This window comes from Rutilus rutilus (assembly GCF_951802725.1).
Source record: "Rutilus rutilus genome assembly, chromosome: 15".
In the NCBI taxonomy this organism is placed as follows: domain Eukaryota; kingdom Metazoa; phylum Chordata; class Actinopteri; order Cypriniformes; family Leuciscidae; genus Rutilus; species Rutilus rutilus.
Genome location: NC_140220.1, coordinates 4,527,217 through 4,555,147, shown reverse-complemented (window position 1 = coordinate 4,555,147; position 27,931 = coordinate 4,527,217). Strand labels below are relative to the sequence as shown.

The window sequence follows — 27,931 nt, the reverse complement described above, 5'->3', positions numbered from 1 at the left end:
TTTTAAAGACAAAACAGTAACTGAATTGAACGTTTCAACTTTTTATGCTATTTATTTAAAACAGAAATGTACACACAGAGAATTCCCAGAGGTCTTACAGTGTGAAATGAGCCTCTTTGTGTTTTTCTCATTTTACATAACATGTTTTTTTGTTTTTTTTACTTTATAGTCACTTTATAGAATGTGGAATTAGAGTAGAATTGAACTGGAAACATGATTTCCACTATTTAAAACATATTGGCCATTTGAACCCAGGTCCCCATCCGAGCATTGTTCTCCCGGTGTTCACCGTGCAGATGAACAGACCCAGAAAAGCAAGCATCCCGAATGAGCCACGCCGGCGCTTCTCGGGGTCTAACAGGACAGAACACAACACTCAAACTCATTTCACTAGCTGTATTCATAATCCAGATTTCATAATTAAATCTACACAGATCAGTTCTGTGGAGGTGCAAAGACACTCACTTCCAGTAGAGTATCCTTGAGCGTACAGCACCCGACTGACAATCCAGATCATTCCCAACGCGCTGGCCAGGCGCTGAGAAACACAAGAAACAGTTAATCGCTCAGTTGGCATTAGCTTGCATGGGTGTTAATAAAGCTTGAATCTATACTCACTGGATGCTGAATCCCACCCACAGATAAATGAAACAGGAATAGAGAAGAAACTTCAACACTAAAAAAAAAAAAAAAAAATGGCACATATATAAATATACTGCATGCTTTTTGTTTTACAATTATAATTACAATGACAAAATATCCACAACAGCATCAATAAACCATCAGAAAAGCAGCAAGGAAACCAATCACAACAATCACTTAAATAAAACAAAATAAATAAGCTGATATTTATTGCATAGACACCTTTAATATTTAGCAGTAATATACTGTATCTGCTGTCTATAATGTATACTGAGAATATTAATGCATAATGAATAGGTAATGCATGCATACGTGTTCTGATGCGCTCGCTGGATACAGTTGAATATGTGGCCGGTCTCTGGATCATCACTGTACATCGTAGGATACTAGAAAATAAAATTAATACTTTCATCATAGATTCAAACTTAATTACAGTGATGCATCGAAGAACCTTTCAGTGAATAGTTCTTAAAAGAGCATTTTTCTTCTTAATGTTAAAAACATTTGAGATAATCTAAAGAACCTTTTAAAGATACAAATTTATGTCTAACAATTCTGACTTTTTTCTCGCAATTCAGAGTTTAGATACAAATTCTGACATTGCGATGAGCCAAAACATTATGATCACCGGCCTAATATGCTGTTGGTCCTCCATGTGCTACCTAAACAGCTCCGTCCCACCCAGGCATGAACTCTACAAGAGGCGGAAGGTGTCCTGTGGTCTCTGGCACTGAGACTTTAGCAGCAGATCCTTCAAGTCTATGACTGAGCTGCCATGGACTGAACTTGTTGGTCCGGCACATCCTACAGATCTGGGGAATTTGGAGGCCAGAGGAACACCTTGAACTCATTCATTATGTTCCTCAAACCATTCCTGATCAGAGTATGCAGTGTGACTGTGATTATCCTGCTGAAAGAGGCCGTCAGGAAACACCATTGCCATGAAGGGGTGTACCTGGTCTGCAACAATGTTTAGGAAGGTGGCATGTCAAATATACGTCCACATCTCGGCGCCGATAGACTTGTGGGCAAGTGCGCCGCTGTGCTTCGGGAGACCTGAGTTCGAGCCCCGGCTCGTGGACCTTCCTGTCTAGCTACTTGTCCTAGGCAAAAATGGCAAAAATAAATCTTAAAAAAAATATATATATATATATATACACGTCCACATTAATGACCGGACCCAGGGTTTCCCAGCAGAACATTGACCAGAGCGTGACACACTCCCACCACTGGCTTAGTCAGCCAACAGTGCATCCTGGTGCATCGCTTCCCCAGGTAAACAGCGCACACATACACGACAGTCCACGAGATGCAAAGAAAACAGGACTCGTCAGACCAGGTGACTTTCTTCCACTGCTCCAGGGTCCAGTTCATCATGGATCTCTGATTGCTCTCCATACGCAGCAGATGCACTGTGTGTTGTGACACATTCCTCGCATAACCATCATTTAAAATGTGAAGACTGGATAGCCTTCATTGCCCTCGTGCATCAATGAGCCCTTTGTCAATGAGAGTTTGTGGTTTGTTCCCTCTCGGACACTGTTGGTAAATTACCAAGAGCGACACACAAGCCTCTGCGTTTCAGAGATACTCTGACCCAGTCGCTCTGCCTTAACTATCTGGCCCTCGTCAAAGTCGCTCAGATCTTAATTTCTGCCCATTTCTCCTGCATCCGACATTTTAATCACGAGAACTGATTGTTTACTTTCCATCTAAATCTACCCAGATCCTTAAGAGATGATCGACGTTATTCGCTTCACCTGTGACTGGTCATAATGCTTTGGCTCATCAGTGTAAATCTCACAATTCAGATATTTTTTTTCTCAAATAAACTTGCAATTGCGAGGAAAAGTCAGAAATGTGAGATAAAAAGTTGTAGTGTGCTTTTATATATATATATATTTTTTTTTTTTGTAGAAACAAGCTTCCAGAACAATCACTGTCTGTTATGTTACCGGGACATTGTATTTATCCCGAGCCTTTCCCACGGCATAAGACAGATGACCCAACAGGAGAAATGATGCCGCTCCGGTCAGCGCCACATAGCCGTACTCTTTAGACAAAACCACCATCTTCAAGACTGAGAAAACAGAAATATCACAGGATCTAAATGATGCTGTGTACAACGGAGAATAATCTAGAAAATATATGAATCCAGAAATAGTCCCAACTGAGTCTGATTACAGACAGACAAATAGCTGTTCTGTGACATAAAAATCAATAATGTGCTTATTCATCTCTGTCTGTGATAGTACAGTAACCTCAAAGTGGACTTTGACAGTGCTACTAGTCTAGGTCATAAGTAGTAGCAGTTAAGTTAAATTCAAGTCATTCTAATAGTTGTCAAAAATACACAGTTCTGTAAAATAAGCACGCATGCAGGAACAGTGTAAAAGTGAAAGACAATTATTCAAATCAATAATCCCACTGTTGCATTATTAAGATTGGTTCACATTGTTCTATTCAGACACAATCAATGCAATATAATATTGTTAATCAAGAGACAGTATTTAAAAGCGTTTGCTGCTTTATTTTGTTACCTGCTCTTCGTTGGTTATCTGAAGGACGGAGGACAAAGATCACTCGTGTTACTACTAGTACTAAGTGCGACGCTTATGGGTAAAGGGTCAATCTCCACAAGTCCCATCCAGTCTGCTTTCAAGAAACAAACTGCACAAATGCAAACATTTGAAAAGCAAAGACTATAAAATATGTTTGTTAAATATGTAATATAAAATATATTTTAAAAATATGCATATAAAAATGCTTTGTATATATTATACATATCCTGTCTTTTATTCTATAATCTTGAATAAATATGTATTTATAGCCATTTATTATTGTTTTTAGCGCCATGTTTATATTTTTTTTTCCTACCATGGAAGTCAATGGGGACCAGCAACTGTTTAGTTACCAACATTCTTTAAAATATCCTATTCTATGTTCAACAGAAGAAAGAAACTCATACAGGTTTAAAACAACATGAGGGTGAGTAAATTATGATTTTTGAAACAATATCCCTTTAGTTCTCTAAACAGTGCAGAATAGCAAAATATTATAGCTTTAAGAACATTAAAGTTGTGTCCCAACTTTGACGCACTTTGCACTATGCACTCACACGTGTATTGTATGAACTTTATACGGTTATTTTGCATTTTGTCATTGAACATCCAAGTCTGTTAGCCCCGCCCTCTCCATTACGTAATTAAAGCTGCGACAGTAGAGTAGAGTGCAATCATATAGTGCAATGCATGGTTGTGAACTTTTTCTTTTTAGAAATGTTCGGTAAACACTACTCGCAATATTTATTAAGCGGAATGGAAAGTGAATTAGTTCGAATTTGAAGCGCAGTTTCAGAACATCACAATCTACTATTTCAACAGAATTGAGAGCCCTAACAGTTAAGCAGGGCATCAAAAAATTTGTTTATACTCATTGTGTTCCTCCCCACGGAAATCTTTAGTAAAAGGCGAAAGATTTATACGATCTGAAGAGAAACATGAGTGTACTGAAGATTACTGGAGCAACAGCACGTGACCGCGTGTAAGGAACACACTTCACGAGAACGGTGATGGACATCGTGTGTTCAACATTTAACGTAGATTATCTTATTTGTTGTGAGACTGGATAGTTTGTACCTATTCTATATGATAATTAAGTGACTCATCCGGTCTGCTTTTTTTTTTTTTAAACGTGATTTCTAGATAAATAAATAAAAACACACACTTTATGATGCCTGTTAAACGGACACAGACCAAAAGAGAACGTCTTCTACCGTTCTATTGTAAAACGTTTAAGATAATGTCAAGAAAACGCGAACATACAACTCACTGCTCTTGAAGGATACATTTATTAGCTTTATTATATAATAAAATATTATGCAGTAGCATATTATCTTCATCAAAAATGAAGACAATGAGAAACGTAGGCTGTTTTATTTTACACTTGTTTACCTCAGCTGTAGCTAAACTGACTGGAAAAGCCTACATTTGATAGACTATTATATTGCTGGTTAGCCTACTTTTTATATTATTATTTTTTATATCTCATTAGTTTATTAATTTCTTGTCTTTTGTTTTATTAGTTTGTCTTGAATAATTGCTTAATGACTTTAGCCTAAGTAAGCAATGTTTCATAAGAAGTTAGTCACTTATTGCCATTTTGATTTATGTCAACTTTGTATATAAATTTATATAAAACAAGCAAAAGCATTCTTTATATGCCCACATCTTCTACCGTGGCCTATTTGATATGAGTGGAAAGCGGTGAGGACCCAGAATTCCTCTGCATACGATCGCAAGAGATTAAATCAATCATACCAATACATCCTAATTTAAACGAAAGCACACATTCCATGCACGTGTACTTAACTTAAATAATTATGATTAGTTATCCATCTGATCTGATATTAAACTTTGTAAGGAAGCCCCGCCGTTAAGCAGGGCATCAAAAAATTAGTTTATACTCATTGTGTTCCTCCCCACGGAAATCTTTAGTAAAAGGCGAAAGATTTATACGATCTGAAGAGAAACATGAGTGTACTAATTTCCTGACTGCACCAGCACGTGACCTAGTGTAAGGAACACACTTCACGAGAACGGTGACAGACACCGTGTGTTCAATATTGAACGTATATTATTTGTTGTCAAACTGGATATTACTTTTCTATATGATAATAAAGTGACTCACCCGGTCTGCTCCTTTTTTCTTTTTTTTTAAACGTGAAGAGAATTTTTTTTTTTAAACATACATACACACACACACACACACTTTGATCTCTGTTGAACTGACACAGACCAACAGAGGGCGTTGTCTTCTTCTATCAGTGAGTGGAACACAAAGGAAAAGTTCTCCTCTAACGTTCCACTGTAACTTTTCAACTGTTCTTGGAGCAGCCTCAACTCTGATTGGTTCTGTTCTCTTGGTGTTTTAAGTCTTCTTAGAAACTAACGAAAACACATAGACAGTATAAGAAATGGACACAGCGACCCCATTGGATTCAACCATCGACAGTATATAAACTGGACACAGCGACCCCATAGGTTTCAACAGAGAAAAGTGAAGTCAATTAGAAGCTCTCACTTCCTGATGGCTGAGCGTACTGCGCAGACTCAAACTGAGCTTGACGACGTAGATGTGACGTGAGCAACCCATCTGTCTTCTAGTAGCTGTGCCAAGAGAAATCTGAATCATTCCCTTCCGAATCTTGCAGAGACGGAGAGTGTGAGTAGGATGTGTCCATGAGCTAGCAGCAGGAGCAACTTTTGCTTAGTATTCTGATTAATTACTTTGTCATTTTGCCTCCACGTCCCCCCGATTGCGCGCGAGCTTCTCCTTCTGTCCATACGGTAATTTCTCTACTGTGCGACAGAGAGTCACGTGGTTATGACGCAATCGTTAGCCTATTTTTACAAAAACTGCTTCTACGGGGCCATAACGTAAGATACAAGGTAATGGAGCCTTTTACACATTTTCGTGTTTCTATAGAAATAAATAATGGACAAATGGAGTCTTTAAACGCCTCAGATGTAAAGTTATTCGCTGTCAAAGTGACGCCAAAATGAATGGGAGTCAATGGAACGCTAACAGCAGGTGGGGGTCCGCTAATCAATGGCGGCGTCCGGGGAAGCTTCAATATTTTATGAAACCCTGCCCCCCTGGATTCAACGGAGAAAAGTGAAGTCAATTAGAAGCACTCACTTCCTGATGGCTGACCGTGATAGAGTCGCGTGGTTATGACGCAATCGTTAGCCTATTTTTACAAAAACTGCTTCTACGGGGCCATAACGTAAGATACAAGGTAATGGAGCCTTTTATACATTTTCGTGTTTCTTTAGAAATAAATAATGGACAAATGGAGTCTTTAAACGCCTCAGATGTAAAGTTATTCGCTGTCAAAGTGACGCCAAAATGAATGGGAGTCAATGGAATGCTAATAGCAGGTGGGGGTCCGCTAATCAATGGCGGCGCCCGGGGAAGCTTCAGTTTTTTCCGAAACATTGGCCCCCTGCGAAAACACCAAGAGAACAGAACCAATCAGAGTTGAGGCTGCTCCGAGAACAGTTGAAAAGTTACAGAGGAGATGAGACTGACTGAAAATGTTGGGGAAAAATCTGGATACCAGTAACGTCATGAAAAGAAAGAGAGGGAGGCCAGGAGAACGACTTAATCAGTCTTTCAAAATGTTCTTTATCAAGACAGGTTAGTGTAGTCAGTGTAGGGATGTTGATGTGATGGGATGCCGGTACATCTCATTAATGTATACCGGCGTGCGCCGCCCGAACGATTCGCGCTCAAAGTCCCCGTATTTCCCTAGTAGGGATAGCTGCAGGCTGGAGCAGTGGGCGTGCCATAAGGTAGGAAAGGGATGCGGCGTGCCAAAAGGGATAGGGCGTGCTATAAGGTCTTTACAATTGGATGCGAAAACTTCCTGTTCCGCATAAAAGCGAGCCATAAACGTAATCACCTTTGGCCAACAAATAATTATATAAGACCAAATACTTTTCCTTTCACTGTAAAAATAGCGATGATGATATTGAGAATATTACATTCAAAAGTACGTTACCTTCGAAACTTCTGTATGGCGGGAGTTACATGACGCCATCACCACCGCGACTTTTTCTTAAGGCTTATAGTGTGGCTCAATCATTAAAATAAATAATTAAAAAACGAATTAAATTATGATTTTAAAGATAAAAATGTCTCCTGACACTATTAGAGTCACCTTACCTTTCGACACGGCCATTAGCCTACTCCAAGCTGCAGCTACCCCTGTCTCGTATTTCTTGCACTAGGGCTAGGCTATTAGGGATTTTGCATTTAGTTTGTTGGTTTGTATAACACGCAGAAAATGGCAGGATTACAGGCCTGCCCAAGTAACTGTCGATAACACGCGAATACAACTCATTACTCTTGAGGGATATTTATTAGCTATATTATTTAATAAAATATTATGCAGTCGCATATTATCTTAATTAAGAAAATGTCTTTACGATTTTTGCTTTAGAATTGATGTGAAACTGACTTTTTAAAGACGTGTATCAGATGTTTACACAGCAGATGCTTTCCAGACAAAGTTATAAGACATTTTGGAAATGTAGCCTATCTGGGAACTGACTGGAAATAAATTGTATAGGCCTACATTTTATATATATATATATATATATATATATATATATATATATATATATATATATATATATATATATATATATATATATATATATATATATATATAAACTTCATTTTATTATTTTATTAATTTCTTGTCTTGTCATTTCATTAGTTTGTCTTGAATAATTTCTTGATGACTTTAATATTTCACAAGAAGTTATTAACCGCTGCAATTTTGATTAAATATTTACAACAACTTTGTATATAAATTTATATAAAATAAGCAGAAACTTTTTATTATGCTATGTATATGCCCATATCTTATCCCGTATAATACAATCGTAAGAGATTAAAACACCATTAACATATTGTGAACGAAAAGCACACGATCCACACAAGTGATAAACACGTGTAATTACACTCAATTCATCATGAAATCTGATATTATACACTGTAAGGAAGCCCCGCCGTTAAGCAGGGCATCAAAAAATTAGTTTATACTCATTGTGTTCCTCCCCACGGAAATCTTTAGTAAAAGGCGAAAGATTTATACGATCTGAAGAGAAACATGAGTGTACTAGTTTCTTGACTGCACTAGCACGGACCCGAGTGTAAGGAACACACTTCACGAGAACGGTGAAGGACACCGTGTGTTCAACATTTAACAGATTATTTGTTGCGAGACTGGATAGTTAGAATCTTTTCATATGATAATAAAGTGACTCATCCGATCTGCTCTTTTTTTTATTTTAAACGTGAGATTTAAAATAATAATAACCACACTTTATGATCCCTGTTGAACTGACACAGACCAACAGAGGGCGTTGTCTTCTTCCATCAGTGAGTGGAACACAAAGGAAAAGTTCTCTTCTAACGTTCTAATTCTCCTTAGAAACTATCAAAAACACCAAACTGAAAGTGAGAAGCACTTCTGGTCAAGTGACGGACAGACATTTATGAGTACAGCATAACTTCTTGTTTCTTTATTGTGTGTGTTGAGATAAAAAGAGCAAGAAATGTTTTGCAATCAGAGGGATTAGTTAAAGCTTAAAGGGATACTCCACTTTTTTCGGAAATATGCTCATTTTACATCTCCCCCAGAGTTAAACAGTTGAGTTTTACCGTTTTAGAATCCATTCAGCCGAACTCCGGGTCTGGCGGTACCACTTTTAGCATAGCTTAGCACAGATCATTGATTCTGATGAGTCCAGTAGCATTTCTTTCAAAATGACCAAAGAGTTTCAATATTTTTCCTATTTAAAACTTGACTCTTCTGTAGTTAAACCGTGTTCTAAGATCGACGGAAAATGAAAAGTTGCGATTTTCTAAGCCTATATGACTAGGAACTACTCTCATTCCAGCGTAATAATCAAGGAACTGTGTGGCTGTACCATGAGTGCAGCAGGCGTAATGATATGACGCAGCGCCTGAAAATAGGTCTAATAGGTTAGACAAACTTAGTCCCGGTCACGTTGGAAGAAGTTACCGAGCTGGGGACTATTTTCAGGCGCTGCGTCATATCATTACGCCTGCTGCACTCATGGTACAGCCACACAGTTCCTTGATTATTACACTGGAATGAGAGTAGTTCCTAGTCATATAGGCTTAGAAAATCGCAACTTTTCATTTTCCGTCGATCTCAGTACACGGTTTAACTACAGAAGAGTCAAGTTTTAAATAGGAAAAATATTGAAACTCTTTGGTCATTTTGAAAGAAATGCTACTGGACTCATCAGAGTCAATGATCTGTGCTAAGCTATGCTAAAAGTGGTACCGTCAGACCCGGAGTTCGGCTGAATGGATTCTAAAACGGTAAAACTCATCTGTTTAACTCTGGGGGAGATGTAAAATGAGCTTATTTCCGAAAAAAGTGGAGTATCCCTTTAAAGATCGTGTCCACTTAACAGCCAAGACGAAACTGCCATCCTGAAACGAAACAGAGGACCTGATCAGGGCCGTCATTAGTGGTGACAAATAAAGGGGCCCTAATAACCCAGGGGGCCCACTAAATCAGGTAGTTTTCCTATATTCCCCTACTCTTATGGATTAATATAGTACAGGGGAGAGCGGGGCACAACCTAACACATTTTGGTTTTGCTCAATTATTTAAAAAATTATTAAGTTAGATTTTTTTTTTTTTTTTTACACAAACAACATACCCATCTCAGCTACAAATGAACACTTAAAGTTGTTTTCTAGGACCTACCATTTTCGTACAGTTGCACTGAAAGTGACAGGAGGGGGCTAATCGGGCAGCCCTGTCTTGTTCCTCTTTCTAATGAAAAGGGGCTAGAGACAGCCCCATTTATTTTAATTCTTGCCCTTGGGTTATCGTAAAGAGCTTGTAATGTTTTAATAAATGTACTATGAAATCCAAATTTGTCCAAAACTTTATATATAAAAAAAAAGACCAATTTACACAGTCAAACGCTTTTTCTGCATCCAGCCCCACTAGTACTGCATCTAAATTGTATTTTGTTATATGGTTAATTACGTGTAAAGTCCTTCTGATACTGTCTTGAGTTTGTCTCAAGTGGTGGTATCCTCCGCCACTTGTAACCGTGTTTCAGTCGTGTCAATCCTCCTCTCCGCCTCTTCGATCCTAGTATTGGATTTATTGATTTCTTCTCGTATCGCATTCAGCTGCTGACTGCTGTCTTTTCTGAACTCTCTCAGCTCTTTAAGTATGAGGCCAAAGTCCCCGGTCTCACTTTGACCCGCTCCGAGTTGCGTATGCGAATCATCATCATCGTCCTCCATTACGTCGCTGCTAGGCGATGAAGTTTGGCTAGCTCCATCGACGTCGAGTAACTCCGTCTGCTTTGACTTTTTATTTTTCCCTCTGGGCATTCTCAAGACCCACTGTCTTAAATCACACTGTAAACTAAGTTTGTTTCTAAATATTCGGGTTGTAGTGGGTAACTATGTCCGAAATTGTCGGGAGCACGTTCTCTAAGCTGCCATCTCCTGGTTCATCAAACCAGAAGCCAAATTTCACTTTTTCTTTTAAGAAATGTTAGGTAATCTCTAATCATAGTATTTAGAATTCAAAATGGAACAACATAGTGCATTAGTTCTGTACTGGAGCACAGCTTCAGAATATTACAATCTATTATTTCAACAGATTTAAGAGCCCTACCAATTAGGCAGGGCATCAAAAATTAGTTTATACTCATTGTGTTCCTCCCCACGGAAATCTTTAGTAAAAGGCGAAAGATTTATACGATTTGAAGAGAAATATGAGTGTACTGAAGTGTCCTGGAACACCAGTACGGACCTGAGTGTAAGGAACACACTTCACGAGAACGGTGACAGATCTCCGACATTTTATGTATATTATTTGTTGTGAGACTGGATAGTTAGAATCTTTTCATATGATAATAAAGTGACCTATGAAAGTGACTCATCCGGTCTTCACTTTTTATTTTATACGTGATTTCTAGATAAAAAAAAAACAAAACAAAAAACACACAAACTTTATGATCCCTGTTAAACTGACACAGACCAAAAGAGAACGTCTTCTAATGTTCTTTTGTGAAACGTTTAAGATACTGTCAAGAAAAACGCAAATATACAATTCACTGCTCTTGAAAGATACATTTATTATTATTATTAGCATTTAATAAAATATTATGCAGTAGCATATTATCTTCATCAAAAATGAAGACACAGAATTTTGAACGAAAACCACAAATAAAACATGCGATTTAGTTAAAAAAGTTTGCCAAATATCTCCTGTCTCTGCCATCATTATTATTAATCATAATCCCATAATTATTTCAGCTCAGTCAGCGGCGAACAGATGAGGGACCCCAAAAAAAAAATCCACAAGTCCCACCCCTGCTAGTGAACAGAACCAATCAGAGTTGAGGCTGCTCCGAGAACAGAACCAATCAGAGTTGAGGCTGCTCCAAAAACAGGACCAATCAGAGTTGAGGCTGCTCCGAGAACAGAACCAATCAGAGTTGAGGCTGCTCCGAGAACAGAACCAATCAGAGTTGAGGCTGCTCCATGAAGAGTTGAAAAGTTACAGTGGAAATGAGACTGACTGAAAATTTCGGGGAAATAATCTAGGTACCAGTAACGGCATGAAAAGAAGGAGAGGGAGGCCAGGAGAACGACTTAATCAGTCTTTCAAAATGTTCTTTATCAAGACAGGTTAGTGTAGTCAGTCTAGGGATGTTGATGTGATGGGATGCACATCTCAATGTATACCGGTGTGCGCCGCCCGAACGATTAAAGTCCTCATCTTTTTGCATTAGTTGGTTTGTGTCACATGAGGGGCTTTCGCACCAGGTAGTTCAAGGAACTAGCCACTAGGGTGGTTCCCCGAGAACTAATGGATCCCCTAGGAACGTTTTCCTGGTTGCATTCGCACTGCCAGCAGGAACTCTGAAGTGACTTAAGCCGCGCTTGTTATTGTGACTTATTTTGACGGCGCGACGGACCTTTATTTTGACGGCGCAGAGAATGCCAGCCAGAGCCACACAGTGCTCGCATTCTCCATGTTCATTAGTTTATGATCTGTCTAACAGTGTGGTCTAATACGTTATTAAATAGAACTGTTATACATAAAGTAGACAATAATGAAAAGTTATTAGCATACGCGGTGTGGTTGATGTCCAGTGTTGCTAGCATGCTAATGCTAACATGCTAATCATGTTTCGGTTGGTCCCCTCAAAGTTGCGTTGGATTTTCTCCTACTCTGAAGTAGGAGCTAAATTCGTTCCTCCAAAAGGAGTTTTGAACTAAAATCGTTCCTAGTTCCTGCGCTGCGAACACGACAAAATCCGGGTACTTCCGCCATTAGTTCTAGGAACTATGAAAAGGTTCCTCCGGTGCGAAAGCCCCTAAGGATTACCGGCCTGCCCAAGTACGATAACAATACTGTCGAGAAAACGCGAATACACCTCATTACTCTTGAAGGATATATTTATTAGCTTTATTATTTAATAAAATATTATGCAGTAGCATATTATCTTCATTTAGAATGTATGTACAACTGACCAATTAAAGACGTGTATCAGATGTTTACACAGCAGATGTTTTCCAGACAAAGTGCTCTTTATAAGACATTTTGGAGATGTAGCCTATCTGGGAACTGACTGGAAATAAATGATATAGGCCTACATTGGATATAAAACCAAATGTTTATTTTATTAGTTTATTCATTTCTTGTCTTTTGTTATTTCATTAGTTTGTCTTGAATAATTTCTTGATGACTTTAAAGGAGCCGTATGTAAGATTGTGGCCAAAACTGGTACTGCAATCACTTTCAAATTACTGTAGAGCGGTGTTTATTATACTCTTTATATGCCCATATCTTATCCCATATTTGATATCAGTGGAGAGCGGTGAGGGCCCAGAATTCAGAAGTGATTAAATTAATTATACCATTAACATTTTGTGAATGAATGCACACGTTTCACACGCCAGGTGTAAAAAACACAAATACACACATTCAGTTCTCCATGTGACCTGATATTATACACTGTAAGGAAGCCCCACCTTTAAGCAGGGCATCAAAAAATTAGTTTATACTCATTGTGTTCCTCCCCACGGAAATCTTTAGTAAAAGGCGAAAGATTTATACGATCTGAAGAGAAACATGAGTGTACTAATTTCCTAACTGCACCAGCACGGACCCGAGTGTAAGGAACACACTTCACGAGAGCGGTGAAGGACACCGTGTGTTCTACATTTAACATAAGTTATTTGTTGCGAGACTGGATAGTTAGAACCTTTTCATATGATAATAAAGTGACTCATCCAATCTGCTCTTTTTTTTTTTTTAAATGTGAGATTTAAAATAATAATAATCACACTTTATGATCCCTGTTGAACTGACACAGACCAACAGAGGGCGTTGTCTTCTTCCATCAGTGAGTGGAACACAAAGGAAAAGTTCTCTTCTAACGTTCTAATTCTCCTTAGAAACTAACAAAAACACCAAACTGAAAGTGAGAAGCACTTCTGGTCAAGTGACGGACAGACATTTATGAGTACAGCATACCTTCTTGTTTCTTTAATGTGTGTGTTGAGATAAGAGCAAAAAATGTTTCGCAATCGGAGGGATTAGTTAAAGCTTAAAGATCGTGTCCACTTAACAGCCAAGACGAAACTGCCATCCTGAAACGAAACACAGGACCTGATCAGGGCTGTCATTAGTGGTGACAAATAAAGGGGCCCCAATAACCCAGGGGGCCCACTAAATCAGGTAGTTTTCCTATATTCCCCTACTCTTATGGATTAATATAGTATACTACAGTGTTAGCTTCTATGAGAGTTGAACGAAAACCACAAAAAACATGCGATTTAGTTTAAGAAGTTTTCCAAATATCTCCTGTCTCTGCCATCATTCTCCCATAATTATTTCAGCTCAGTCTGCAGCAAACATGGTGGAGCAACCCAGTCCAAGCCTGCCCAGAGCTACTGTCCCAACGATGTCAGCATGATGCAGTCGATCCTCAGCCTCCGTCAGTGCTCTGCTGGCTGACCATTTACGACCTGTCCTGACTATAATACCTGCTTGGCGTACTCTTGCGTCCTTGCTGGCTCGCAGCATCATGGCCTGGCATGTCTTTGTCACTTTATACTCCTCAACCACTGATGTCACTGGAAGCTGCAGCTTGCTGCCTGTGCTATACAAGCCAATGGAGCAGAAGCTTCTTGGGTGCCCAGCCACCTCCTCAACAGACAGCCTGCTACCCCTTGAACTCCCCTCTTTTGGACGGACGTGTCCATGTACCCGTTTGTCCATCATAAAGGTGGTCAGTCTCTTCGCCAGAATCCCAAGAAAAATCTTGCCTTCGACATTAAAGGGACAATGTGTAGCTTTTTAGGTACTTTATAATCTAAAATCAATATTTTTATTCATAAATATGCCCTCAATGGAGCACAAATACGTCTGCCAATGATCAAACTAATCCTCGTAAACGAAGAATTAATTATTATTATATACATGGGACGGGTAGGTCCACGGAGGCTTCCATGTAGTTCCGCCATCTTGAAAATCTATAATAGCAGAGAGGGACAAAAAGTACTAGGCCAACGCGTTTCCACAACGCATTTTCGTTCAAAGCCAGCGTCATGTGACTGAAACCAGCAGAAGCGGAGGAGCAGAGCAGAGAGAGGCGCTTGTCACTGCCGCGGCAAGTTTAAAAGGCTGCACTGTACGGTTATTTATACACCGTTCATTCATACATATGCTGAGTCACAGGATAAGGAGTCCTCGTCGTCAAAAAAGTCAAAAATAGACCGTAAAAGGAAACGTGACCGGAGATTACAAAAACAAGGGTTAATGTCGGGATTGCTAATGCAGGAGAAAGCTTTCAAAAGAGACGCTGAAGTTGCCTGCTTTCTTCTCGAACATTTATAGTTAAAAGTTAAACAGGGTCTTTGATGAATAGCAGCTATTGAGTAAAGTAGAGAAGGCGCTGATGATGATGATGATGATGATGATGATGATGATGATGATATCTAACAATGCACATACTTCAAAAAATATAACGAATAAAGAAGGCATTACTACTAATTAGTTTTTCACAGTAAGTAATTCATACTGTAACATTCTTTTTTTCGTTGTTTCAAGTTGCAGTTTGTTTTAAATAACAAACCTGTTCACCCGAAGGAAAACTCGATTAAGTAGAAGACATCCTGTCATAGCTTTTTGGTACATAACGGCTACCGTAGATGCAACATGTATTTGAAAAAGTGAGGCGCTGGAGAGCACTATTAGTTTGAATGCAAATTACAATTTCACCACTAGCTGGGAGAAATTCCTACACAATGTCCCTTTAAGGAGTGAGATGGTACGGAATTGCTTAATCTCTATGGAGTTTTCTTCCTTAGCATCCCTCAGCGACCAGCCAACTATCAGCAAGGAAGTCTTTCTTCCATGCCTCTCTCATCTCTTGAGCCTTTCGTAATACTTGTACACCTTATATGGAATGCCAACAGTATGGTCTAATACGTTATTAAATGTAACTGTAATACATAGAAAGTAGACAGTAATGAAAAGTTATTAGCATATTTGATGTCCAGTGTTGCTAGCTGAGCAGAAATACATAATCATGTTTCGGTTGGTCCCCTCAAAGTTGCGTTGGATTTTTTCCTACTCTGAAGTAGGAGCTAAATTCGTTCCTCCAAAAGGAGTTTTGAACTAAAATCGTTCCTAGTTCCTGCGCTGCGAACACGACAAAATCCGGGTACTTCTGCCATTAGTTCTAGGAACTATGAAAAGGTTCCTCCGGTGCGAAAGCCCCTAAGGATTTCCGGCCTGCCCAAGTACGATAACAATACTGTCGAGAAAATGCGAATACAACTCATTACTCTTGAAGGATACATTTATTAGCTTTATTATTTAATAAAATATTATGCAGTAGCGTATTATCTTCATTTAGAATTTATGTAAAACTGACCAATTAAAGACGTATATCAGATGTTTACACAGCAGATGCTTTCCAGACAAAGTGCTCTTTATAAGACATTTTGGAGATGTAGCCTATCTGGGAACTGACTGGAAATAAATTATATAGGCCTACATTTGATATAAAAACAAAATGTTTATTTTATTAGTTTATTAATTTCTTGTCTTTTGTTATTTCATTAGTTTGTCTTGAATAATTTCTTGATGACTTTAATGTTTCATAAGAAGCTATTAATCACAATGCAATTTGGATGTAATATTTATATCGACTTTGTATATAAAATGTATATAAAATAAGAAAAAGCAATAATTATTATACTCCTTATATGCCCATATTTGATATCAGTGGAGCGCGGTGAGAGCCCAGAAATCAGAAGTGATTAATTCAATCATACCATTAAACACTGTAAGAAAGCCCCACCAAAGTAGGGCATCAAAAAATTTGTTTATACTCATTGTGTTCCTCCCCACGGAAATCTTTAGTAAAAGGCGAAAGATTTATACGATCTGAAGAGAAACATGAGTGTACTAGTGTCTTGCCTGCACCAGCACGTGACCGAGTGTAAGGAACACACTTCACGAGAACGGTGAAGGACACTGTGTGTTCAACATTTAACATCGATTATTTGTTGTGAGACTGGATAGTTAGAATCTTTTCATATGATAATAAAGTGACTCATCCAATCTGCTCTGTTTTAATTTTAAAGGTGAGATTTATTATTATTTTTTTTTTAAATAAAACTTTATGATCCCTGTTGAACTCACACAGACCAACAGAGGTCTGCTTCTTGTTTCTTTATGGTGTGTGTTGAGATAAAAAGAGCAAAACATTTTTCGCAATTGGGAGGGATTAGTTAAAGCTTAAAGATCGTGTCCACTTTACAGCCAAGACGAAACTGCCATCCTGAAACGAAACACAGGACCTGATCAGGGCCGTCATTATTGGTGACAAATAAAGGGGCCCCAATAACCCAGGGGGCCCACTAAATCAGGTAGTTTTCCTATATTCCCCTACTCTTATGGATTAATATAGTATTCTACAGCGTTAAACGAAAACCACAAAAAACATGCGATTTAGTTTAAGAAGTTTTCCAAATATCTCCTGTCTCTGCCATCATTTTCACATAATTATTTCAGCTCAGTGAGCGGCAAACAGACAAAGGACCCAAAGTCCCGCCCCTGCTATCGAAAAGAACCAATCAGAGTTGAGGCTTCTCCGAGAACAGAACCAATCAGAGTTGAGGCTGCTCCGAGAACGGTTGAAAAGTTACAGTGGAAATTTCACTTTTTCTCTTTAGAAATGTTCGATAATCTCTAATCAGTGTACTTAAAATAGAAAATGGAATAAATGTAGTGCAAGATCAAGATCATCACAATCTATTATTTCAACAAGTTAAAGAACCCTACCAGTTAGGAAGGGCAACAAAAAATTTGTTTATACTCATTGCGTTCCTCCCCACGGAAATCTTTAGTAAAAGGCGAAAGATTTATACGATCTGAAGAGAAACATGAGTGTATTAGTTTCCTAACTGCACCAGCACGTGACTGAGTGTAAGGAACACAATCCACGAGAACGGTGACGGACACCGTGTGTTCAACATTTAACGTAGGCTATATTATTTGTTGTGAGACTGGATAGTTAGAATCTTTTCATATAATAATAAAGTGACCTATGAGAGTGACTCATCTGGTCTTCACTTTTTATTTTATTTTAAACGTGATTTCTAGATAATAAGAAAATTTTTTTACGTGCGAGCTTTGTCACGTTGCTCACACTGTTGTAATTCACTCGCGTGCTGTGTTTATGCGCTTGCGCTGTTTTGTCCACCATTTGACGCCATAAAAAAACACACACTTTATGATCCCTGTTAAACTGACACAGACCAAAAGAGAACGTCTTCTAACGTCTTTTGTGAAACGTTTAAGATACTGACAAGAAAACGTGAATATACAATTCACTTCTCTTGAAGGATACATTTATGATTATTATCATTTAATAAAATATTATGCAGTAGCATATTATCTTCATCAAAAATGAAGACCATGAGAAATTTGAACGAAAACCACAAAAACCATGTGATTTAGTTAAAGAAGTTTTCCAAATATCTCCTGTCTCTGCCATCATTCTCCCATAATTATTTCAGCTCAGTCAGCGGCAAACAGATGAGGGACCCAATAAAATCACAAGTCCCGCCCTCTGCTAGTGAACAGAGCCAATCAGAGTTGAGGCTGCTCCAAGTACAGAACCAATCAGAGTTGAGGCTGCTCTGAGAACGGTTGAAAAGTTACAGTGGAAATGAGACTGACTGAAAATGTCACTTTTTCTCTTTAGAAATGTTTGGTAAACACTACTCGCAGTACTTATAATACAAAATGGAATAACAAAGTACATTAGTTCCGAATTAGAACACAGTTTAGAATCATCACAATCTATTATTTCAACAAAATTGAGAACTCTAGCAATAAAGCAGAGCAACAAAAAATTTGCTTATACTCATTGTGTTCCTCCCCACGGAAATCTTTAGTAAAAGGCGAAAGATTTATGCGATCTGAAGAGAAACATGAGCTTACTAATTTCCTCAGTGCACCAGCACGGACCCGAGTGTAAGGAACACACTTCACAAGAACGGTGAAGAACACAAGTGTAGTCCAAAGACAAACTGGCGAAATTGCTAGCCAATTTTCATCATACATTTCACACAATTATACACCACATCCCTTGTTTCAGTTTAACATAATTCCCACATTTCCTCTGTCGAGTTTAATATCTTTTTTTTTAGATTGTTTGTTCATTGATTGATTGATTGATTGATTGATTCATTCATACAGTAGGCTAGGCTAGCGTCGTAGGGGTGAACTAGCCAGCTAACAAACTGCACACGATGGCAGACAGTGCTAATATTGTCGACCTGATTTTGGCAAACCCATTTGAACGTCTTCCTTACGAGGAGAAACTTAGAATTAAACAGCAGGGCAGATCAACACCTTAGATTGATTTAGTGCAAAAGATATGGAAAAGTAACAAGTCTTTTCAGCTCTCCTGGTATGACAAAGTTAGCTGGCTGACTAGAAGTGCTGTGACAAAGAAAATGTACTGCTGGCCATGCCTCTTGATGAAACCATCTCACGGAGGTGTTGTTTGGTCAAAGGTGGGGTTTGGAGATCTGTCTAACTTTGACAGGGCATATAAAAGGCATGAAAAGAGCAATGAACATGTGAGTGCATGTGCAAGATTAAATTGCATGGGCAGGATCAGAGTTGAGCATGCAATCAATGAAGGTGCTCGCATTCAAGTGGCTAAACATAATGAAACAGTCAAACAAAACAGGGCCTTCCTAAACCGCCTTATTGATGTGACATCCTTGCTTGGTCGGCATGAGCTGTCATTTAGAGGACATGAATCATCCAACAAGTGGAATTACAGGGAGTTCACAGAAACATTAGCTGAATATGACTCTGTCCTGTCCACACAATTCGAGTCCTCAACTGTGTTTTCTGGTATGTCCCATACTATTCAAAATGACTTGATCTCTGCTCTTGCAGCCACCGTTTCTGATCAGATCAGAGACGAAATTCAGGATGCTCCCTTTTTTGGATGGCAGGTGGATGAAACAGCTGATATATCCTGCCGTGCCCGACTCTTTGTCATAATTCGCAATGTTAGTGAGGCCATCAGGGGGTGCTCACCCTGTGGTCTGTGTGGGTCCTAACACCCCAGTGTAGTGATGGGGACACTATACTGTCAAAGAGCACCGTCCTTCGGATGAGACGTTAAACCGAGGTCCTGACTCTCTGTGGTCATTAAAAATCCCAGGATGTCCTTCGAAAAAGAGTAGGGGTTTAACCCCGGCATCCTGGCCAAATTTGCCCCTTGGCCTCTGTCCATCATGGCCTCCTAATCATCCCCATATACTGATTGGCTTCATCACTGTCTCCTCTCCAGCAGTAAGCTGGTGTGTGGTGGGCGTTCTGGCGCAATATGGCTGCCGTCGCATCATCCAGGTGGATGCTGCACATTGGTGGTGGTTGAAAAGATTCCCCCTTTTATGTAAAGCACTTTTGGCGCTTTTCCACTGCATGGTACGGTACGGCTCACTTATGGTGCATTTCCACTGCATGGTACGGTACGGTACGGCTCGCTTTAAATGGTACCACCTCTGTTGAGGTTCCAAGCGTACCGTACCGATACTAAAATGTGACGTGAAAACACTGCAGATCACTGATTGGTCAGACAGAATCATCACTACCAGCGTCATTGTATTTACGACACGAGACACTAAACCCGCTAGATTTAAATAGCCAGTAGAGTCGACAACAGCCAACGCTGTAGCACCCGTTTTAAAAGTATTTGCTTAAAAAAAACGTAAAAAAAAAAAAACTTCAAATGGCTGAATTGTGATCAGTGGACGAGGTGCAGACGTTCCTCTCGTTGGTTGCCAAGGAGCGGATGGGGCAACACGGAATGAAAAATTTGAATTTAATATGATGATGTCATGGCAGTAGAGACGGCAACTATAACGATCAGTCCCACCCACTTTGAAGCGGTACTAACTGCAGTGGAAAAGCAACCGAGCTAAAGCGAACCGAACCGTGTCGTACCGAGTCGAGTCGTACCACGCAGTGGAAATGGGAAGCGAGCCGAACCGTTCCGCGCCGGGTCGAACCGTACCGAGCCGTACCATGCAGTGGAAAAGCGCCATTTGAGTACCTAGAAAAGCGTTATATAAATGTAACGAATTATTATTATTATTATTATTATTAATGTGGATAGTGCAGGTAAAATTCAGGAACGCTTTATTGGATTTGTTGATGTTTCTGGGGGCGAGATGCTCAGTCCGTTTTTGATGTATTAAATGAGAACATGCAGGGCTACAATTTTAAGGATAAGCTTGTGGCCTATGATGGGGCTGCTGTCATGGCTTCAGCTCTCAATGGTCTGTAGGCCAAAGTGAAAGCAATAGTCCCCAGTGCAATGTCTGTGCATCACTTTCTGGGTTTGCCACATTTTTTTCTCAAAATCCACAAAGAGGACGTCTTTTCTGGAGTCTGCAGGCTGTTCAAGGTTGCCCAGAAACGCTCCTACTCGATGGAATTTCACATCACGGATAGTGAGCACTGTGGCAAACAATTATGATGGCCTCCTGCAGACATTTGAGAACATCATTGCAGATACGACAATGGATGATGATACACCGGATTGTGCCGAAGGCTTTGTGAGGAAACTGGAGGATTTTGAGTTCGTGTTCATGTTGTACACATATGAACAAATCTTCTCTGAGACTGATGTGGTCTTTGATATTGTCCAGCAGAGGGCGATGGATGTTCTTTACAGCAAGGAAAGAATCGAGTCTCTTCTTGCATTTGTCAAAAAGAAGAGGTCAGAGGGGGCTTTCCAAGCTGTTTATGCCAAAGCAGCAGATCTCACATCAGACCAACGAGATGAGCCCATGAGAAAGCGCCGTCTGTCCCAATTGCTGGATCCCCAAGAGCGCTACAGAAATCTGTACATGGCCATCCTTGATAACATCTTCTTAGAATTAGTCAATCCAGGGAAATTTGATGACCTTCCAGAGGAGGCCTTCCAAAGTGTCCTGAAAAGTTATGGCCATCACTTTGATTCAGGGAGACTGAGTTCTGAACTTCAAGTCCTGTATTCAGATCAGGACTTGCAGGGTAACAGGGGAAAGCTGTGTGATTACTTGGTGTTCCTTAAAGACTCCATGGAGTTGGACAGTGCAATGCCTCAGCTTTACAAACTGCTCTCATTAGTGTCAACAATTGGAACTACATCTGCAGGTGTAGAAAGGAGCTTCTCCTGTTTAACACAGCTCAAGTCCTACACCTTCATTTCTCCATGTGATCTGACATTAAACACTGTAAGGAAGCCCCACTGTTAAGCAGGGCATCAAAAAATTAGTTTAGACCCATTGTGTTCCTCCCCACGGAAATCTTTAGTAAAAGGCGAAAGATTTATACGATCTGAAGAGAAACATGAGTGTACTGAAGATTACTGGAGCAACAGCACGTGACCGGGTGTAAGGAACACACTTCACGAGAACGGTGACGGACACTGTGTGTTCAACATTTAACGTAGATTATGGACAATTTTTATGATGTAGGCCGAAAATGAGCTTCCCCTCTTTGAAAGACCAGCAGCCGCAACTGATGCATTTATTATCTTTATTACTTAATAAAATATTATGCAGTAGCATATTATCTTAGAATTTATGTACAACTGACCACTTAAAGACGTGTATCAGATGTTTACACAGCAGATGCTTTCCAGACAAAGTGCTCTTTATAAGACATTTTGGAGATGTAGCCTATCTGGGAACTGACTGGAAATAAATTATTTAGGCCTATATATATATAAAATGTTTATTTTATTAATTTATTCATTTCTTGTCTTTTGTTATTTCATTAGTTTGTCTTGAATAATTTCTTTATGACTTTAACGTTTCATAAGAAGCTATTAATCGCTTAATGCAATTTTGATGTAAGATTTATATTGACTTTGTATATAAATTTATATACAATAAGCAAAAGCAATATTTATGATGCTATTTATATGCCCAGATCTTATCCCATATTCGATATGAGTGGAAAGCAGTGAGAGCCCAAAATACAGAAGTGATTAAACCAATCCATTAACATTTTGTGGCCGAATGCACAGCTTCCACACACCACGTGTAGGAAACACCTTAAAACACAATTAATTCACCATATAATCTGACATTAAACACTGTAAGGAAGCCCCACTGTTAAGCAGGGCATCAAAAAATTAGTTTATACTCAATGTGTTCCTCCCCACGGAAATCTTTAGTAAAAGGCGAAAGATTTATACGATCTGAAGAGAAACATGAGTGTACTGAAGATTACAGGAGCAACAGCACGTGACCGGGTGTAAGGAACACACTTCACGAGAACGGTGACGGACACCGTGTGTTCAACATGTAACGTAGATTATTTGTTGTAGACTGGATAGTTACCTTGTATGGTAATAAAGTGACTCATCCGGTCTGCTCTTTTTTTATTTTAAACGTGATTTCTAGATTTAAAAAACACTTTATGATGGCTGTTAAACTGACACAGACCAGTTTAAAGAACTTCTAAAGTTCTGTTGTGAAATGTTTAAGATAACACTACTGCCACAAACCGCGAATATACATATCACTGCTCTTGAAGGATACAGTTATTATCTTTATTATTTAATAAAATATGATGCAGTAGCATATTACCATCATTTTTTATGAAGATAATGAGAAATGTAGGCCATTTTATTTTACACTTGAATGCAGTCTTTTTAATTTCTGAATGGTTACCTTAGCTGTTAATAGCCTACATATATATATATATATATATATATATATATATTTTTTTTTTTTTTTTTTTGCTGGTAGGCCTACTTATATATAAAAAATTTTTTATTAGTTTATTAATTTCTTGTCTTTTGTTACTTTATTAGTTTGTCTTGAATAATTGTTTGATTACTATAGCCTTTAATGTTTTATAAGAAGTTATTAGTCGCTTAAATGTCATTTTGATGTAATATCGCAAGATAATATATCAAGCACACCATTACATTTACATGTTGTGAACATATGCACGTGTTACACAAACGTATATGATACATAGACGATATGATACTATTACTTATATTCAGATTCCAACGCGACTCTTATATTATACACTGTAAGGAAGCCCCGCCGTTAAGCAGGGCATCAAAAAATTACTTTATACTCATTGTGTTCCTCCCCACGGAAATCTTTAGTAAAAGGCGAAAGATTTATGCGATCTGAAGAGAAACATGAGTGTACTAGTTTCCTGACTGCACTAGCACGTGACCGAGTGTAAGGAACACACTTCACGAGAACGGTGAAGGACACCGTGTGTTCAACATTTAACAGATTATTTGTTGCGAGACTGGATAGTTAGAATCTTTTCATAATAAAGTGACTCATCCGATCTGCTCTTTTTTTATTTTAAACGTGAGATTAAAAAACAAAAACAAAAACCACACACTTTATGATCCCTGTTGAACTGACACAGACCAACAGAGGGCGTTGTCTTCTTCCATCAGTGAGTGGAACACAAAGGAAAAGTTCTCTTCTAACGTTCTAATTCTTCTTAGAAACTAACAAAAACACCAAACTGAAAGTGAGAAGCACTTCTGGACAAGTGACGGACAGACATTTATGAGTACAGCATAACTTATTGTTTCTTTATTGTGCGTTGAGACAAAAAGAGCACAATTTATTTCGCAATCGGAGGGATTATTTCACCAGCCTTAAATATCGTGTCTACTTTACAGCCAAGACGAAACTGCCATCCTGAAACCAAACAGCACTTTTCAGTACAGTCACGCTTCCAAACCATACTGTCTATGTTCCAAACCAGCGAAACCCAACGCATCGCGCGCACACTTAAAACATACGATTTCAAGACATGATAGTTATAATATCATTACATAAACACTACCTATGAAGAACTGTTCCGCGTTTAAACAAAATGCAGATCAATTTTATATACTGGAATGTTATTTTAGAAGTAGGACGTGATGTTAATGCTCTTATTTTAAACAAGTATAGGAAGCCCCGCAGTAAAGCAGGGCATCAAAAAATTAGTTTATACTCATTGTGTTCCTCCCCACGGAAATCTTTAGTAAAAGGCGAAAGATTTATACGATCTGAAGAGAAACATGAGTGTACTGAAGATTACTAGAGCTCCAGCGGGTACCCGACTGACAGACACACGTTTCACACGAACGGTGACAATATGACAGACATAAACATAGCAAATATTATGCTATAGCACAACGTATTATAACGTTAAAACGACTTTGCGACTAAATTTTATAACAAACAAAGAGTGTATGGGTTAATAAAATAAAAAAGACTTAATGAAATGTGTAGTACTCCATTGCATTGTGGGTAAGAGGTTTTACTTCCGGTTTCGTCATCGCTCACGTAATCAGGTCGCTTTACCATAGGTTGTCTTCTTATGGCATATTATAGCGGCTTTGGCTTTACTTGTAAACATATAATATACGTCTATATTTCCTGGCATGGTAGAAAGGTGGCTTTACATGTTCAAAAAACAGTAAACACATTGAACTATGACCTATGGATAAAATGTCTGCTAAATGAAATAAATACAACATGCAATAAAAATAATAATAATTATAATGATATGCAATAAACCTTGTAGCACTTTCAGTCATTGCTATTAATTTATAGTAAAATAATAAAAACTATGAAATAATAAAGTATGCAAATAAATATAATTTAAAACAGCATGCATGCTGGACACTTGCTGGCTGCCTTCATGACTGGGTCCACTAACCAATTTAATAAAAAAAAAAAAAAAAAAAAAAAAAATCATCTAAGCTTTGTAAGCAAAGTATAATTTATATAAAAAAAAAGTCAATATTTAGAACTGGTTTTATGATCATGACAAACATAATCACAAATATGTCGAAACGTTTAACTGGTCCACTCGTGTATGTGTATAAGCTTGAGATTAAATTGACTAAGAAAAAAAAAAGAAGAAAATAAAGTCCCTTAACTTTCCTCATTTTTATTCTCTATGGTAGGCTAGTGCTTAACATTACGGATGCAATGTATTTTTGACCACATGCAAGATTTCATGGCGCTGTTTCGCCTTTTCTGAAAACTTCTATTTTTTCTCACAGGGTAATTTTTATTTTGGGTGAACTATCCACGATACATCTTGTTGCATTTTTGTATTGCCGATATATTGTGACACGATATATTGTTACACCCCTACCAAAAAGTTCACAAAATTGTTTTGTTGAAAAATTACGTGGCTTACGTGTTTTAAATCAAGCAGGTAAATTAAGATGAATTCTTTACATTTTTGGAGAATTTTGTTTTTGTTGTTATTAATCATCATCAATTATTATAGTTTTGAATGGTTTGTAAAGTTTAATATATAAATACAAACAAATATGAATCTGTTAGCAAAATTTTATTAATAAAAATTACAGTAAACCAACCTTTTCTTTAGGTACTTTTACCTGGTCCATTTGTGTATGTATAAGCTTGAAATCAAATTGACTAAGAAATAAAAAAGTCATTTCTCGAACCCCGGTCTTCCGCGTGACAGGCGGAGATACTGTCCACTATACTAACGAGGATGGGACTGAAGTACGTAGGCAGGATATAGTACTTCTACCTTACTTTTATCCGGAACAGAAATGCGGAAATGTCAAATTAAAAGTCCTACATTCCGTTAGTAAAATCAGTCCTCTCCTCGTTAGTATAGTGGACAGTATCTCCGCCTGTCACGCGGAAGACCGGGGTTCGATTCCCCGACGGGGAGAAATAACTTTTTAGTTTTTGTTTTTTTAACAATACTCAGTTGACAAATAGAGGTATACGTTTTTAAATTTTTGCCCAAATTTACCAAATCTGCTAAAATACAATATTGAAAAAGTGTATCTGACATATATAAAATACCATCAACAGAACTTAAAACAGCCTATTCCACTTTAAACATTATTAAAGAGCCCCGCAATAAAGCACGACATCAAAACAATTATTGATACTCATTGTGCTCCGCCTCCTCCCCACGGAAATCTTTAGTAAAAGACGAAAGATTTATACGATCGTTAGAAAAACATGAGTGTATTGACGGTACAACAGCTCGAAAAGAAGAAACCCGAGTTGGGAGAACACATCTCCCACAGGAACGGTACGCACATGAAGTGCATTAATACGTATGTGAGAAACAATAGTGTAACACAACTGATAACACACGGATTATATAGGCCTAGTAAAGAAATACAATGCAAAAAGACCACCAATTAAAAGGTACTTTGTTATTACAGAGATGGTCGAACTTGACGGTCAATTCGCGTTTAGTGTGAACGCAGCATTATGGTTATAATGAAATGCAACAAATCGCACTGCCTGTGAGTATACAGTGCTTCCGGTTCACGAACTTTTGCAAATTCACAATAAATTAACAAAAATCTAAAGCACCTCAATCACTAAAACAAACAAACATCTAGGCTACTCGTTTCCCAGTATTTCCATTGATATAATATGTAGCTACAAAACTGAAAATATAGCCAACAGATGAAAATTATAAGGGAAAACACATTGTAAAAAACTTTTTTTTTCCCATTAATTCTGCCTCATTAAAAATAACGTTATATATGGAATTATCAACAGAGAAACAGCAAATAAACCGGGAAAGTACTGAGGAACAGCTTTGAGGCATAATCAAGACATAAATATTGATATATAACATATATAAATGTAATTATTCATAAAAACTACAGCATACTATTAAATGAAATAATAACATACCAACAGCCACATCACAAACTCTACAGCGACACGTAGTGTTAATGAAAGGTACGGCACTCTACAGCCCAAACTTCGTTTAACCGGGCTTAGTTATTAAAAACAAGTCCATCAAAGGTATAAATTATTGTTAATAGCGATTGTGAATATTAACATGATATCAGACAAACTTTTCACCCATCAACCATTTCTATCAAGCGCCCGTTTTCTAACTTATATTGTACATAATTCATGAGAAACTGTCGTTCCTTAAAGTAGGCTATTACAAGCCCTCAGAAAGTAACAACCATTATATTTCAATTAAAATATCAATTCCGACTCAAATTAAGTGTTCAGTCCAATCCGTAAATCTGAGGCTCACCTTGTATCTTTCCATCAACTCCGGTCACATGTTTTTCAGAAACTGCTGGAAATCTCC

General features: G+C 38.2%; 1 protein-coding gene across 2 annotated transcripts; it reads right to left on the bottom strand.

The window, feature by feature from the left end:
- Positions 1 to 32: 32 nt before the first annotated feature.
- On the bottom strand, positions 33 to 27,931 carry mgst3a (microsomal glutathione S-transferase 3a). Of its 2 annotated transcripts, none has more exons than XM_084432696.1 (7): positions 27,875 to 27,931; positions 3,183 to 3,312; positions 2,598 to 2,722; positions 955 to 1,028; positions 619 to 676; positions 466 to 538; positions 33 to 354 (listed from the first exon to the last, which is right to left on the bottom strand). In XM_084432696.1, exons 3-7 carry the CDS (start codon positions 2,712 to 2,714, stop codon positions 224 to 226), a joined length of 453 nt encoding a protein of 150 aa, XP_084288822.1. In that variant the 5' UTR covers positions 2,715 to 2,722; positions 3,183 to 3,312; positions 27,875 to 27,931; the 3' UTR covers positions 33 to 223. The 2 variants fall into 2 exon arrangements, with proteins under 2 accessions (XP_084288822.1, XP_084288821.1); XM_084432695.1 differs by lacking the exon at positions 27,875 to 27,931 and adding an exon at positions 5,332 to 5,443.

Coding starts and splice junctions, on each gene's coding strand:
- mgst3a (XM_084432696.1), bottom strand. CDS start 2,714: ATGGTGGTTTTGTCTAAAGAGTACGGCTATGTGGCGCTGACCGGAGCG. Junction 677..954: donor CAGCGAGCGCATCAGAACAC/GTATGCATGCAT, acceptor TTTTTTTTTTAG/TGTTGAAGTTTCTTCTCTAT. Junction 355..465: donor TCAAGGATACTCTACTGGAA/GTGAGTGTCTTT, acceptor CTGTCCTGTTAG/ACCCCGAGAAGCGCCGGCGT.